The sequence below is a fragment of the Ornithodoros turicata genome, chromosome 2 (assembly GCF_037126465.1).
Source record: "Ornithodoros turicata isolate Travis chromosome 2, ASM3712646v1, whole genome shotgun sequence".
NCBI lineage: Eukaryota > Metazoa > Arthropoda > Arachnida > Ixodida > Argasidae > Ornithodoros > Ornithodoros turicata.
The window spans coordinates 55,594,516-55,607,976 of record NC_088202.1 but is presented as its reverse complement, the minus strand read 5'-3'; the positions used below and the strand labels follow the sequence as shown (position 1 = coordinate 55,607,976).

General features: G+C 49.0%; 1 protein-coding gene across 1 annotated transcript; it reads right to left on the bottom strand.

Moving 5' to 3' along the window:
- Nucleotides 1-4,120: 4,120 nt before the first annotated feature.
- On the bottom strand, nt 4,121-4,837 carry LOC135384665 (uncharacterized). The gene has a single exon (XM_064613857.1). It carries the CDS (start codon nt 4,835-4,837, stop codon nt 4,121-4,123), a length of 717 nt encoding a protein of 238 aa, XP_064469927.1.
- Nucleotides 4,838-13,461: the final 8,624 nt, after the last annotated feature.

The following is a 13,461-nucleotide window of genomic DNA, read 5'->3' as shown; positions in this document are numbered from 1 at the left end:
TGATTTTAACTTTGTGCACTTGATAGACGAGGAGTCAGCTTTCTTTGCGACGAATGCAGTGCTGTCATGTACAGTTGTCGCAGGAAGGAGTTTGGTGACGAATAATGCCTTGTTGGCGCGGCGCGGTTCCACGGCACGGAGGCCTTCTGAAATCGACGTGCCGAAGAAAGCTCCGGGCTGGGGTGCACGTACATTGGATACTTCAATCGGTGACATCACACCGTTAGAAGGACTTGGTGAACGAGTGTTACCTACAGGTAGTTTAGCGGTCTGCGTCGCGAACGTGACTCCCGGCATTCGAGTCATATCCTTATGAGGGGGCCAAAGTAGGGAGGGAGGCAGGTTGCGAAGACGTCACATTTGCACAGAAATTCGGAGTGCCGGCGGCGTCCCTACGGAGAGAAGCTTTCCGCAGTTCAGCTCTCAGAGAGTTGATTTGTATCACCATAGCCGAAGAAGATTCGTGAAACTCCTTTCTGAGTTGGGCGTTATCACGGCGGAGCGTGGCCACCTCGTCGTTCAGGAAGGAAATCTACTGAAAGGAAGCTTGAAGTAGGGAGTCGAGGTTAAGGCCGTCCGTTCGGGGCAGGGAAAATCCCAATGGGGAAGACGGAGACGATGGCAGGTTGGGCTCGTTAGGCTTAGTGGTCACCGAAGGTGATGGAACAGAGTCACAGAGCGGGCACAGAAAACGACTTACAACATCCGGAATTTTCGCATCCTCGGACATAAGATGCATGCATATTAGCAGGCACCCGTTTGTCGCACTTTGTACATTTCACAGTATACTGTTTACCGTAAAACGGCAGAGCGCAGATGACACATGTGTCGGCACCGGGCGCCACCTTGGATAATAATAATGGTAGGGCGCTTGATTGTCTTTAACCACGGTAACGCCGCGTGGTCAGTCACAACCGTGAAAGCGCTGCCGTGGAGATAGCAGTGCCATTTGTCCACAGCCTCAATGATGGCCAGACATTCCAGTTCGGTTATGCTGTAATTTTTCTCGTGTTTTAGGAGCTTGCGGGAGTGGTATGCCACGGGATGTTCGTTGCCGTCATCGCCGGTTTGTTTGAGGAAAGGCACCAGTCCCACTGAGAGAAGCGTCACAGAAGAGTGTACACGATCTTGAAGGGTCGAATATGCGAAGAAATGGGGCCTCTGTGAGGCGATCCCTCAGAGTCTGAATAGCAGCATGACATGCCTTGGACCATTGCCATGGCGCATCCTTTTTCAACAATTCTGTCAAAGGAAGGCATATGTCGCTGAAGTGGTCGATGTACTGTTTGTAAACGTTTACTGTACCCAAAAAGCGTTGTAGATCCTTGACACAGTGTGGACGTGGAAAGTTTTGAATTGGTTCGATGTTCGTTTTTTTCGGTCTCGTGGCGCTATTGCAAATTGTGTGGCACAGGTAGTCGATGCTGGTGCGTGCAAACTGACATTTTTTTAGTTTCAGTTTGACATTTTCAGCTTGCAGTGCTCCGAGCAGGGCATCAAGGTACCTCAGGTGCGCTTCGAAAGTAGGTGTGTGCACGACTATGTCGTCGAAATAATTGACGACATTCCGGAGTTTATGCTTCGCAATAATGGTCTTGACAGCTCGCTGGAATGTAGAAGGGGCGTTCTTAAGGCCAAAAGGCATGACAAGCCATTCGTAGTGCCCGGTAGGAGTGACGAATGCGGTCTTAGAAATGTCATGTGGGTTGACGGGCACATGCCAATACCCAGATGTGATGTCAAGTGCACTGAAGTAGCGTGATGGGCCTAGGGAGTCTAGTACGTCGTCAATACGTGGTATGGGTTGATGATCGGCTACAGTTAAAGCGTTTAGCCTCCTATAGTCAATGCACATCCGTGTCCTGCCTTCGCCCTTTTTCTCTGCCAGTATTACGGGGGATGCGTATGGGGGCAGAGACGGACGGATAAACCCTTGACCAAGGAGGGATTACACTTGCTTGTCGATTTCGACTCTGTCCGCCTGGGACGCTCAATACGGTGGTCTGTGAATTGGCACGTTGTTCAGCAGTGTGATTGAATGTTGCTCCGTCGTGATGGATCCAATATCAGTCTGGGATGTCGAGAAAATTGAACCATATTTCTCCAGTAATTTATCCCGTGCCCGTTGTTGTGTCGGCGTCACTGAATCACGGTTTGGATAATTCTGGCTTTGTGCACCCGGTGGCGGTGGTGCCGGCATCGGTTGGGAAGGGATAGTGCGGTGTAGCGTTGTGAGCTGCTGGGTTGAGAGATCGAGGGCAAGGTTGTAATCGGAGGCATAATCAAGGCCAAGCAGAAGTTCTGCCTTCATTCCTCGCAGAACCTGAACTTCCACCTTCTTCCTTGTTTCTCCAATTTTCAGGTTAATGGAGACGCGACTCAAGGTTTGCGTTGATGAGGTAACTTGTCAAATTGTGATGACTGAATTATTGATGAGTTGTAGCTGGAGCCTCCTGCAGATGTCTTCGCTGATACATGAAATTGTGGATCCTGTATCTAGAAAGGCAGTAACAGGAGTCCCATTGATGAAAGGTTTGAAATGGATTATTGAAGCCTTGGCTCGCACTGCCCGTTTCCCTGCTCATCCGTGAGGGCGGAGGTAGATACTCCGTAAAGGGCACGTGCTATGGTAGTGGTACTGCTGCGCCAGACCGATTGAGGAACAATGTCTACACTCAGACCTCGGAAGGTCGTCCTGCTGACGGGTTTGCATGTACTTCCCATCGTCGGTTCTTCGTGGTTGCTGATGTTTGAAGGCGGTCCTTTGCCTTTGTCTGCTCATAGCGATCTCCACTCTCTCAACTGAGGCGAGTCATTCGGTGGGAGATTCAATCCGAAGTCCGGCAAGCGCCAGTTCCAACTTTGGGAGGAGACCATCCGTCAGACCGGACACAGCGTGACTGGGCCTGAGCCTAGCCGACTCACCCAGTCTTCGTTTCTCCTCATAGTATGAGCTAACCGACTGGTCCTTCCTCTGTCAGCAGTGAATAAAGGAGCGAAATGGGTCTGCAACTGGGCTTTCGAAGCGGACACTCATACGTTCCATGACATCCTTCCAAGTCCTCAGGCTCTCGAAAATTTCGGTCAGGTACCAGAGGAACGCTTGGCCTTCGATGTACTCGCTTAAGTTGTTGATCTTGTCCTGCTCTGTCCAGCCACTGGTGTCTGCCTTGGACTCGAACAAGCGGAGCCATTTTCCCATGGGTGCGTCGTCGGCACCGCCATGATGTTTAGGAATGATGAGAGGCTTGGTTTTTGAGAGGCATGAGCTTCCACACTTAGGCAGTATCTTGTCGACTCGTGTGATGAACACTGGAAGATCCGTCCCGAGCAATATCAGTTTAATGAATATCCCTGCCCATGCACGAGCGTGAGTTCGGTCACTTCGTCGTTACGTCACATATACATACAGTGAACCCTTGTTAATATGACCCCTGATAATATGACATACTCACTTTATGACCGTTTTTCTTGGAAACCGTTCCATCGCATGTAAATCCATCTCGTTAGTATGGCAATCCGATTATCTGACTATGACTGACATTTATGTCACAAGTAGGGTCAAACACAGGTATCATCTTCTCGTTATTATGACCACGGCACATGACCCGCAGAGTAGCCCCAGAAAGAGGCTATACACATACTTCAGGCAGAGGGTGACACGTGTTGAAGTAGGGCGCCAAGGTTTGTGATGACTCCTGATGTTGTTGACCTCGGAGTTACTCATAGCGCTTTTCGGACTGCCAAAGCACTAGTGCTTAAAACAGCAGATTTTGGTCATAAAGTGAATTGTCATACTAACGAGAAACGCACAATCCGCTGACCTCAGAGACCGCTTCGGTGCTCAACAGCAGCAGCACACTGTGCACAGTGTGCTGCTGCTGCTGTTGTTGTGCACCGAAGCGGTCTCTGAGGTCAGCGGATTGTGCGTTTCTCGTTAGTATGACAATTCGCTTTATGACCAAAATCTGCGGGAACGGTAGTAGTCATATTAACGAGGGGGAGTATATATAAGTTTAATGAACAGGAGGTGGCGTCCACGCAGGGAGATGTCGGCTAAAAAAAGAAACGGCCGACTTCGTCACAGTGGAGGCGAGCGCCCAGGGCCGCAGTTCTCAGGTTACCGCGTAACCCTTAGCTGGGTGTCCTGTAGGTATTGCAGGAGGGCCCTTGTAACGGCTGCCAGTTGCCATTCGAGAAGCACGGCCAGTGAGAGCAAACCGTGTCCCAGGCGTTGGAGGCGATCGGCGAGGACAGCGCGGGCTGCAGGGTACTCCGAGCAGGTTAGTAGGAGGTGCCCTACGACTGCTACTGCGCCACAGGCGCAGCTAGCTGAGCGACGCTTTCCGACCCTGCACAAGTATTGCGGTGTATATGCGACGTTGAGTCGGAGCCGATGGAGCAGCGCTTCTTCTGCGCGGACGAGCTGCTGGGGTGGGGTGAATTGCATTGTCGTGTCAATGGACTGGATATACGCATTGGCGCGTACAGCGTCTTCGGCAGAGTGGTGCATTTGGGAGGCACACCACTGGCGGATTTTTATAAGGCAGGCGGACGATGTGAGCGGTATACTAGCTGGCGGGCCGACGTCTTGATGGGCACGCCTCGCGGCGGCGTCTCCTCCTGCGTTCCCAGTAAGGCCCATGTGGCTGGGAACCCACTGTAGCCGCACACCGTGGCCAGAGGCGCAAACAGAATCGCATGCTGCGGTGTTAGCCGTTTGGAGGTCGCTGATGATTTTGGTGGCGTGTGAAGTCAGGATCTCCAGGGCTGCCTTGCTGTCGGTGAGGATCGTCCATTCTGCAGGTGGGGAGGACGAGATGTGCTGAAGGGCCATATTGATGGCGAATAGCTCTGCTTCCATTGAGGACGTCTCGTTGGGGAGCTTCGACGCTTTCTCAAAATCTTCATGGGGCACATAAAAGGCTGCCGTTGCTCCACCAAGTATCACAGATCCATCAGTATAGATGGTCTGCCTTCCATGGTGCAGCTAGGCTATGTGTTCCAGGGCAAGTTGATGTACTACAGCCGTTGGCGTGTCGCTTTTTTTCTCGAGGCCATGGATGAATGTGCATATGAGAGGTCGGTCGAGAGCCCACGTTGGGCGAGCATACGAAACGGGCGATGTGGGAGGTGGGACAACATCCTTCAGACGGCGCACTGCGCTACCAAAGGCAGACGCGGGGCTGTCGTGGTCGATGGTCCTGAGGTAGTGGAAAGGGTGCCGAGTCATTAGCCGCGTGTAAATGCGGAGGGTCTCTCTATCTCGCAGGGTGGTAACAAGGGGTTCCCTTGCCTCTGCAAGTACCGAATGAGTTTCCGTGGTCCTGGTAAGCCCAGGCATGCGCGAAGGCTGCGGGACTGGATGCTCAGGAGTTCCCGCTCGTGAGTCGTGCGCAGGCCATGCAGCTCTGGGATGCTGTACCGCAGGAAGCCAAGCACGAGGGAGCTGTGAATTTGGTGAAAGTCGCGACAGGTGGGGCCCAAAGACGCTCCGGAGATGCGCCGTAGAATGCTCACTGATCTGCTCGTCTTGATGGAGAGGTTCTTTATGTGCTTACACCACGAGAGCTGTCTGTCAATGATCACGCCAAGGTACTTGCAGTGCGTCACAAATTGAAGCGGGGTTCCGGCAACATGTAGAGGGTAGCTGGTAAAGGGCCGCCGAGTAAATGCCATGGCGACTGTCTTGCTAGGGGACACACGGGGTCCTCTGTCAGTCAGGTAAGACGCGGTATTGTTGAGAGCGCCTTGTAAGCGTTGTTGAATGGCATCCCGTCGGACTCCGGATGTCCATATGCAGATATCGTCGGCATAGATTGTGATGCGGACATACTCAGAGAGGCACGCCGGGAGTGATGCCATAGCCACATTGAACAGCAGCGGGCTCAGTACACTACCTTGTGGCACTCCACGGGTGACAGGAAAAGCTTGCGTATCTCCTGACACAGTTCGCACGAACAGCGTCTGGCCGGACAGGAAGTCACGGGCCCAAGAAACCATACGAGCTCCCACTCCCGACTCTTGCAGGGTAGCAACAACGGCACTGTGCAGAACGCTATCATACGCCTTCATGACATCCAAAAAGGTGGCAACACTAAGATGTCCTTCCGACTGTGCTTGTTCTCTTGTGTTGTCACGGGAGGTGTGCGTGGGGACAGCGAAGATGCAAAGCTTCTCCAGTGGTTCCTGGCTAGTTTGCGAAGGTGCCTATCGACGGCTTTCTGCACCCGTTGTGTTTCGCGTTTGTCGTCAGGCGGGTTCGACGAGCGCGCCTTTCCGCTCTCCGGCGTATCGCACGCGGACGCGCAGACACACGCAATGGCTGAGAACTTCGTAGGGAGGCGAACGGGGGGGGGGGGGACGCTTGTGCAAGCGCGCGTGGCGCCGACCACCGTACAGCAGAAGCCCTGGTGGTTGGCGCGCTGGAGCACGAAGTCCGTGAGTGCGGATTCAACAGCAGCCCTATAACGGTGCCAGTTCGCCCACCTGGCGGTACGCTTGAGTTGGGTCCCAGGCGCTCCACGGATGTTGATCAACAGCGGCAAGTGGTCACTCCCAAGCAGAGGTGGGCAAATGCCCTCACGATCTTTGCCCTCACCTCAATTTTCATCCCGGATGTTTTTCCTCACCTCACCTCACCTCATTTTTTGGGTGGATTTCGTTCCTCACCTCACCTCACCTCAACGTCTTTTTCAAATTATTTTTCTCACCTCACCTCACCTCATTTTTGGGGGGATTTCATTCCTCACCTCACCTCAACTTCCTTTTAAAATTATTTTCCTCACCTCACCTCGATTTGTTTCTGAAAAATTTTCCTCACCTCACCTCAACCTGCTTTCTGAAATATTCACCTCACCTCACCTCAACCTGCTTTCTAAAATATATCCACTTTGTATAATTTTTGCCGTTTTCACTTCACAATTGCTCTTTCAATTAGGAGTTGCGTCGCTCATAGCCACAGTTGCTTGGCGGCGCTAACACGGAATTTAAAAAAAAAGTATTAGCAGCGGGTAGGTGCATAAGTTGTAGTTGGCTTCTTACGTTGGTTGATTCGTTTCGTTTATTTATTCCTGACAAGTTACAAGTACCCACAACTAAGATTCATTACCTTGCTTGGCTCGTCCTTCTTGCAACAAGTATCCACTACATGTACGATCAGTAAAAAATGGACGTAGAGTAGGGTAGACAAGTTGCACAAACCGAGCAATTTTGAGTTGTTTGTTTTTCATACTGGCAAGGCAGGAATGGCCTTTATCGAGTATCTCTCGAGCGAGAATGATAATGGGGCTGCGGAAGTCGTTTTCGGGTTGGCATGCAGCTATACTTCAAATTACTTGTACATTTTTGTCTATTATGACTTTATATTATCGATCAATATTATTTAAATAGCAGACGTATTCATTTGTAGCCGGAATTCGGGGACCTTTTCTTCAAGACCCTTGTTTTGAAGCAATCAGGTAGACGTGCTGTACGGATTACTAGTGACTTATATATTGCCTTACTAATTAAATTACTTTATGTAGACACAGCCCTCTTGTGCCTTTTCACCTAACTTCATTGCCGTGCTAAATGCTCAATGGTTCAACTTGTTGCAATACGGAATATATGCCAGTATTTGCGCTTATTGCAGTTAAAGCGCGTGTTGCTGCTTCCATTTCTTACATCAGTCTCTGATAAGGTCATTGGTTGTCATGCACTATCGTTCCGAATAATACGTGAAAGACATCTGCTTACAGACTGACTAGTTTGGCTTTGTTGCAATCTAAACACATAATGCACACGGAACTATATTGACTTGTTCATGTGTCTCACATCATATATGTGACTCAACTGACTTTGATTGTATTGAAATCTAAGCTAAATACATAAAGCACACATAAGCTATATTCACTCGTACGTGCATCTGACCTGAAACCTCTATCATGTATTTGACTCAACTGAAAGTCCGAAACTAACGGGCTTACAGCGAACACATTTTAGTGTAGAGAGCCTATGCTCACAGTACAAAAACATTTCTGCTACATTGGTAATTGAAAAAGCTGGCTCCCGGTGCCCTTTTAAGAGATCGCTTAATTGAAAATAGCCGCTCCACAACTCCTCAACCTCCCTCTCAAAATTTTTTCGTCACCTCCCCTCACCTCATCTCAATCTCAATTTCGGAAAATTTTCCTCACTCACCTCACCTCAACGTTCTTGTCAAAAACTTCTCCTCACCTCACCTCAACCTTCTTCTCAAAAATTTTCCTCACCTCACCTCACCTCAATATCCCTCTTGAAACATTTCCCTCATCTCACCTCAATCTCTCTTTTGAGAAGTTTTCCTCACCTCACCTCACCTCAATTTTCCCTTTTAGAAGTCATTCCTCACCTCACCTCACCTCAATGTGCGTGAGGTGAGGGTGATGTGAGGGTGAGGGCACCCTCACCGTCATTTGCCCTCGTGGGGATGCCCACCTCTGCTCCCAAGCGTGTCAGCATTAACTTGCCAGGTGAACTGCCGGGTAATCGAGGCGGATACAACCGTGAGGTCCAAGCATGACGAGACAGGAGACGACGGTACAAACGTTGGAGAACCGTCGTTAAGGAGATGGAGGTCTCTTTCTTGAAACAGCGCTGGCAAGGCGTTCCCCTCACGAGTCAGAGCGTGTGCTGCCCCAGGTGACATGGTGCGCGTTGAAGTCCCCAAACAGTACATATGGAGGCGGGAGGTGGTCTAGAATGCTCCCCAATTCGTTCACATCATAGGGGACGGCTGGGGGCAGATACACAGAAACATCGGTGAGATCGGTAATGCCCATCCGAACCGAGCAGCAGGCGCATTCCCCTCTATCGGTTGGCCCGATGTTCCTGCTCAGAGAGGGTATGTCCGACCTAACAAAAACAGCGGCTCGACTCTTAGCACCTCTTAGCACCTTGGAGGCGAAGTTGATATAGTTGGAGAGGCGGAAGTCGCCACGGATTCCGCATTCCAATATGCACATCAGAGGGAACTTGTGCCTCCAGGAAAACTGACGGAAATCGGACACCTTCGACTGCAGGCTCCTCGCGTTCCACTGGAAGATCGTTGTCGTTTGGTACTGAACAGCCATGCTACCAGTGGCGGAGCGGTAAGGGCGCACAGCTGGTCTTAGCGCCTGCTACGCTTAGGGCCGGATAGTAAGGTGGGAACGATGGCGTTCTCGAGTTGTAGGACCGATCTGATTTCAGCAAGTGACTTGCACTCAGGACAAGCGGCGATGATGGCTTTTAATGCCGCGAAGAGCAGCCTGATCACCACGACCTGCATGTCACCAGGGCCGTCGTTCGCTCGGATCAGTTATGGCCGGCGGGGCTTCTGAGAGTCGGTCGGCAGCCGACTGGCCACAGCAGATGGCTTCGGGGCAGGAGTATGCGCCGTTGGCAGAGCATCGCGACGGTGGGGCAGGTGGGGGGAAGTCACTGTTGCTCAATGGAGGTGTCCCACCAGCCTCATTGCTAGAGGCAGCACGGTGTCGTGACTGCAGTCTTCTCCCTCCTGCCGCCGTGTGCGGTACATGCGGCGTTCCTCTTTCTGGACCTTCACCTTTGCCTCCCGGTAACTGCTATTGGAGCGCGAGCGCTCCCTGGCAATGCGCCACTGCTGTTTCCGCTTGGGGCAGTCGCTTGATGTTGCTGGATGATTGCCCTGACAATTCGCGCCCAGGGGGTCGTCTTGTGGGCAGTCAGAACAGTCATGGGACGTTCCACAGTTTGCGCAGACCTTCTTCCGGAGGCAGCACGCAGTAACATGTCTATGTCTCAGGCAGTTGTGGCATTGCGGCGTGTACGGTAGGTAGTGCTTAACTCTCATCGTGAGGAGATGAAGGCTGACCTCTCGCGGCTTGAGAGTCCCGAGGAATGTGAGCCTCACAGCACAGGCATCCTTCTTTATTCGCCTCGCTGCATTGACCGGGCGGTCACACTGGATCGCCAGCCTTATCTGGGCGTCGGACAGTGAGGTGTCGACACCGGTGATAACGCCATAGCAGGAATCAGCCGGGCGCGGTTCATACGCACGGACAGGGATCGAGCAGATCCTCTCGAGTCCCAAGAGAGGGCCTTTGGCAAGCGGGGAAACGGCTTCCACCGCGATGATGTTCTTCGTATAGTTCGGTCGTATTTCCTTAATCTTTCCCGGTTAGTCAGGCGTAAGGAACTCGGAGAGTCTCAGGTGATTCAGTCTGGCAAGGCTCACAGTCGGGTCCCGTGGAGCAAAGATCGACGTACTTCCCTCAGGCGGGGCAGGCCGCGCCGAGTTCAGCCGTGCGGTATTCCGCGCCCTTTTGAGGACTTCCTCGAACGGTCGGTCGTCGTCGTCGTCCGAAGACGTGAGCATGACATTGTCGCTTAGTCGCTTTCGGAGGGTGATCGTGCTGCAACTGGAACAGTCAGTGTCACTACCGCCGGCCCCCTCGGTGGACGATGGGCTGCAGCTGCTGTGAACACCCTCCATTACCGGGAGGGATGCACTGGCCGTCCCGCGCCTTGCAGCGAGGCAGGGCCTGCTCAAATACAGGCCTGGATAAGATAAAGCAAGAACAGAAACAAGGAAGAAGCGAATGAATTGTCTAGATTACCAGAAAAATTACGGAGCAGAAAATCGCACGTCAGAACACTTCATATTAACGAGGGTTCACTGTATATATACAGATTAGGCAGAGCATAACATATTCAGGAACAGGGACATAACAGGAAGATATTCACATTGATACATACAGTACAGACTAACAGATATAGAGAAAGGGAATAAGAAGAAAAACTGTACAACTTCACATGTTACTGAGTGAACGCCAGAGGGGAATTTTAAAAACGTGTGTATGGGAGCTAAAGATATCAACAGAGGGGTGAATTGCGTTTGTCATTTATTGAATACGTACGATCGCATTTGCAGGCATATGGTGGGATAGGTACAATATAATAATAATTATAATAACAATTATTATTATCATTTTATTTTCCCATTCGATACACACTAGCAAAGTACCGCAGGCCCGCCTAAGACGAAAGGCTTGTGCCACTGGACCTGTGGCAGTCAAGCGACATTCACGGGAAGTTCAACTCAAACAATACAGATAACAAGTCATTTCATACACTACTCGCAATAGAACTGCCTACGAAATTGTTTCTTCAGCCTGAACCTTGAATTAACCAGAAAAAAAAAAATAGATAGCTGGTTAAACAGACGTGGAACATAACACATCCTTCGGCAAAATACGTACTTCGTAAAGGAAAACGGTACAATAAATTTAAAAGGTTGTTTTCGCGTTGGGCGGGTAACCTGTGCTGATAATTTGAAGTGTGACAGCCGAAAGTGCTTAAGGCCAGTGCAATAATTAAAAAGGTTAGCAAAAGAGGGGAACTGAAGATCACGAAATAGATCACCCGAATGACCCGCATGGCAGTTTTTATAGGCTACACTTTTCAGACAGCTACGCAAGACAGAATTCATTTTAGTTCTCTACGATTCACTACAATGGCGAAACAGCGTTATTCCATACCGTAGCACGCTATACCCCAAAGCACCCAAGACAGACCTACGTACATTCGGAGTAGTTAAACATCGAAGTGAAAAAAGAATACAGGAGGTCTACCTTAAACGTTTACATACATATGACAAATGTGAGTTCCACGTCATGTCTGAGTCAAAGTATAACCCAAGATATCTCAAACTATGGACATACTTCAAAGGCTCCGATCCGTACAAAGTAAATGAACAGTCGTCATTAATTTGCTGCGAAGGACAGTGGAAGCATATAATTTGACTTTTATCGGAGTTAAGTTGTATACCACTATCGGAAAACCACTTATATACATTATGTGCATCATGTTTTATCAGACTAATAGCTTCAAACTGTGATCTATGCGTTGACAACAAGAGGGTGTCATCTGCATACTGGAATATTTTACAGTTTTGTACAACGTCGGACAAATTATTAACATATAAATTGAATAACAATGGTTCGAGTACAGAACCTTGTGGAACCCCCACATTTACTGGGATTACATCGCTATATAAGCCACAGACAAAATCCACTTGTGTGAGATTGCTTAAGAAGTTGCTTAACCAGAAAAACAAACGACCTCGGTATCCATATGCATACAACCTATTCAAAAGAATATCATGGATTATGGAATCGAATGCTCGGGAAAGATCTAGTGATAAGGCTAGAGCAGCCTGCCGTCTACCTAAAGCATCATAAATCACATCAGTAAAGTCCTCCAATAGTGTCTGTGTGCCACGTCCTTCTCAATAAACCGAAACTGATCGAAAGAAAGCAGATTGTAGGAGATAGCAAAGTCAGTCATGACTGAGGAAACGTATTTTTCCATTATCACCGCTAGTACCGGCAGAATGGCCGGAATAGAATGAATAAATGAATGAATGAATGAATAATAATAATAGCTTTACTAACGTGCCCAAGAACAGCCGAAGCCTTGGTGTTGGCCCATGTAGGCAATGCAGTACTTACAAATATATACACTTATACTATATACATACATCTACAGATTAGGCAGAACATAACATATTCAGGAACAGGAACATAACAGGATGATATTCACATTGATACATACAGTACAGACTTAGAGATATGCAGTACATAGCACTAAAGAGGAAGAAAAAAAAAACTGTACACTTTCACATGTTACTGAGTGAAATCCAGAGGAGAGCTCTAAAAGCGTTTGTATGGAAGTTAAAGATATCAACAGAGGGGTGAATTGCGTTTGTCATTTGTTGAATACGTACGATCGGATTTCCAGGCATATGGTGGGATAGGTACAATATATTCGTGTGTGTGATTACATTGACAGGTACGACGATATGACGCTGATGTAATAAAGATGGTGCATCGAGAAAACTGTGTAAGATCTCATAACAGAGCATAATATCGTGAAAATAATAATAATAGCAATAATGACGTTTTTTTATTCGTGCCCTATAGAACGGTCGTGGCGGCCCTAATGTTGGCGCACACGAATACAATACAATGCACTACAAATAGACAAAATGTACGTGTAAATACAATAATACAATATACAAATACAAACAATATGCTCTAATGCACTAAAATTTTCATGACTTGAATTGAAGATAAGGAAAGAGCACACACGCATTGTAACGTGAGAAACACATACAATCGTACGGCAACAAAAGGGAAATTATCAGAAAAATCAAAGAAAAGAAAGTTCGGAAAAATGAGAAAAGATATGACGCCTAAATGGTATACAGTATCATAAAAAATATATGAGGAGATGAAGGAAGCGAGTTGAACAAAATTTGGTACCGTCTAAGGAGAGCATTAGAACAGCAGTGGTTGACATTGAACGGGGGGGGGGGGGGTTCCCAGAGTAGCACGTAGGAGACAAAAATTTAGTCGGCGTAACAGAAAAGGGGAATCAAATGTGGAGTGCACACATTTATAAAGAAGCATCATGTCATGA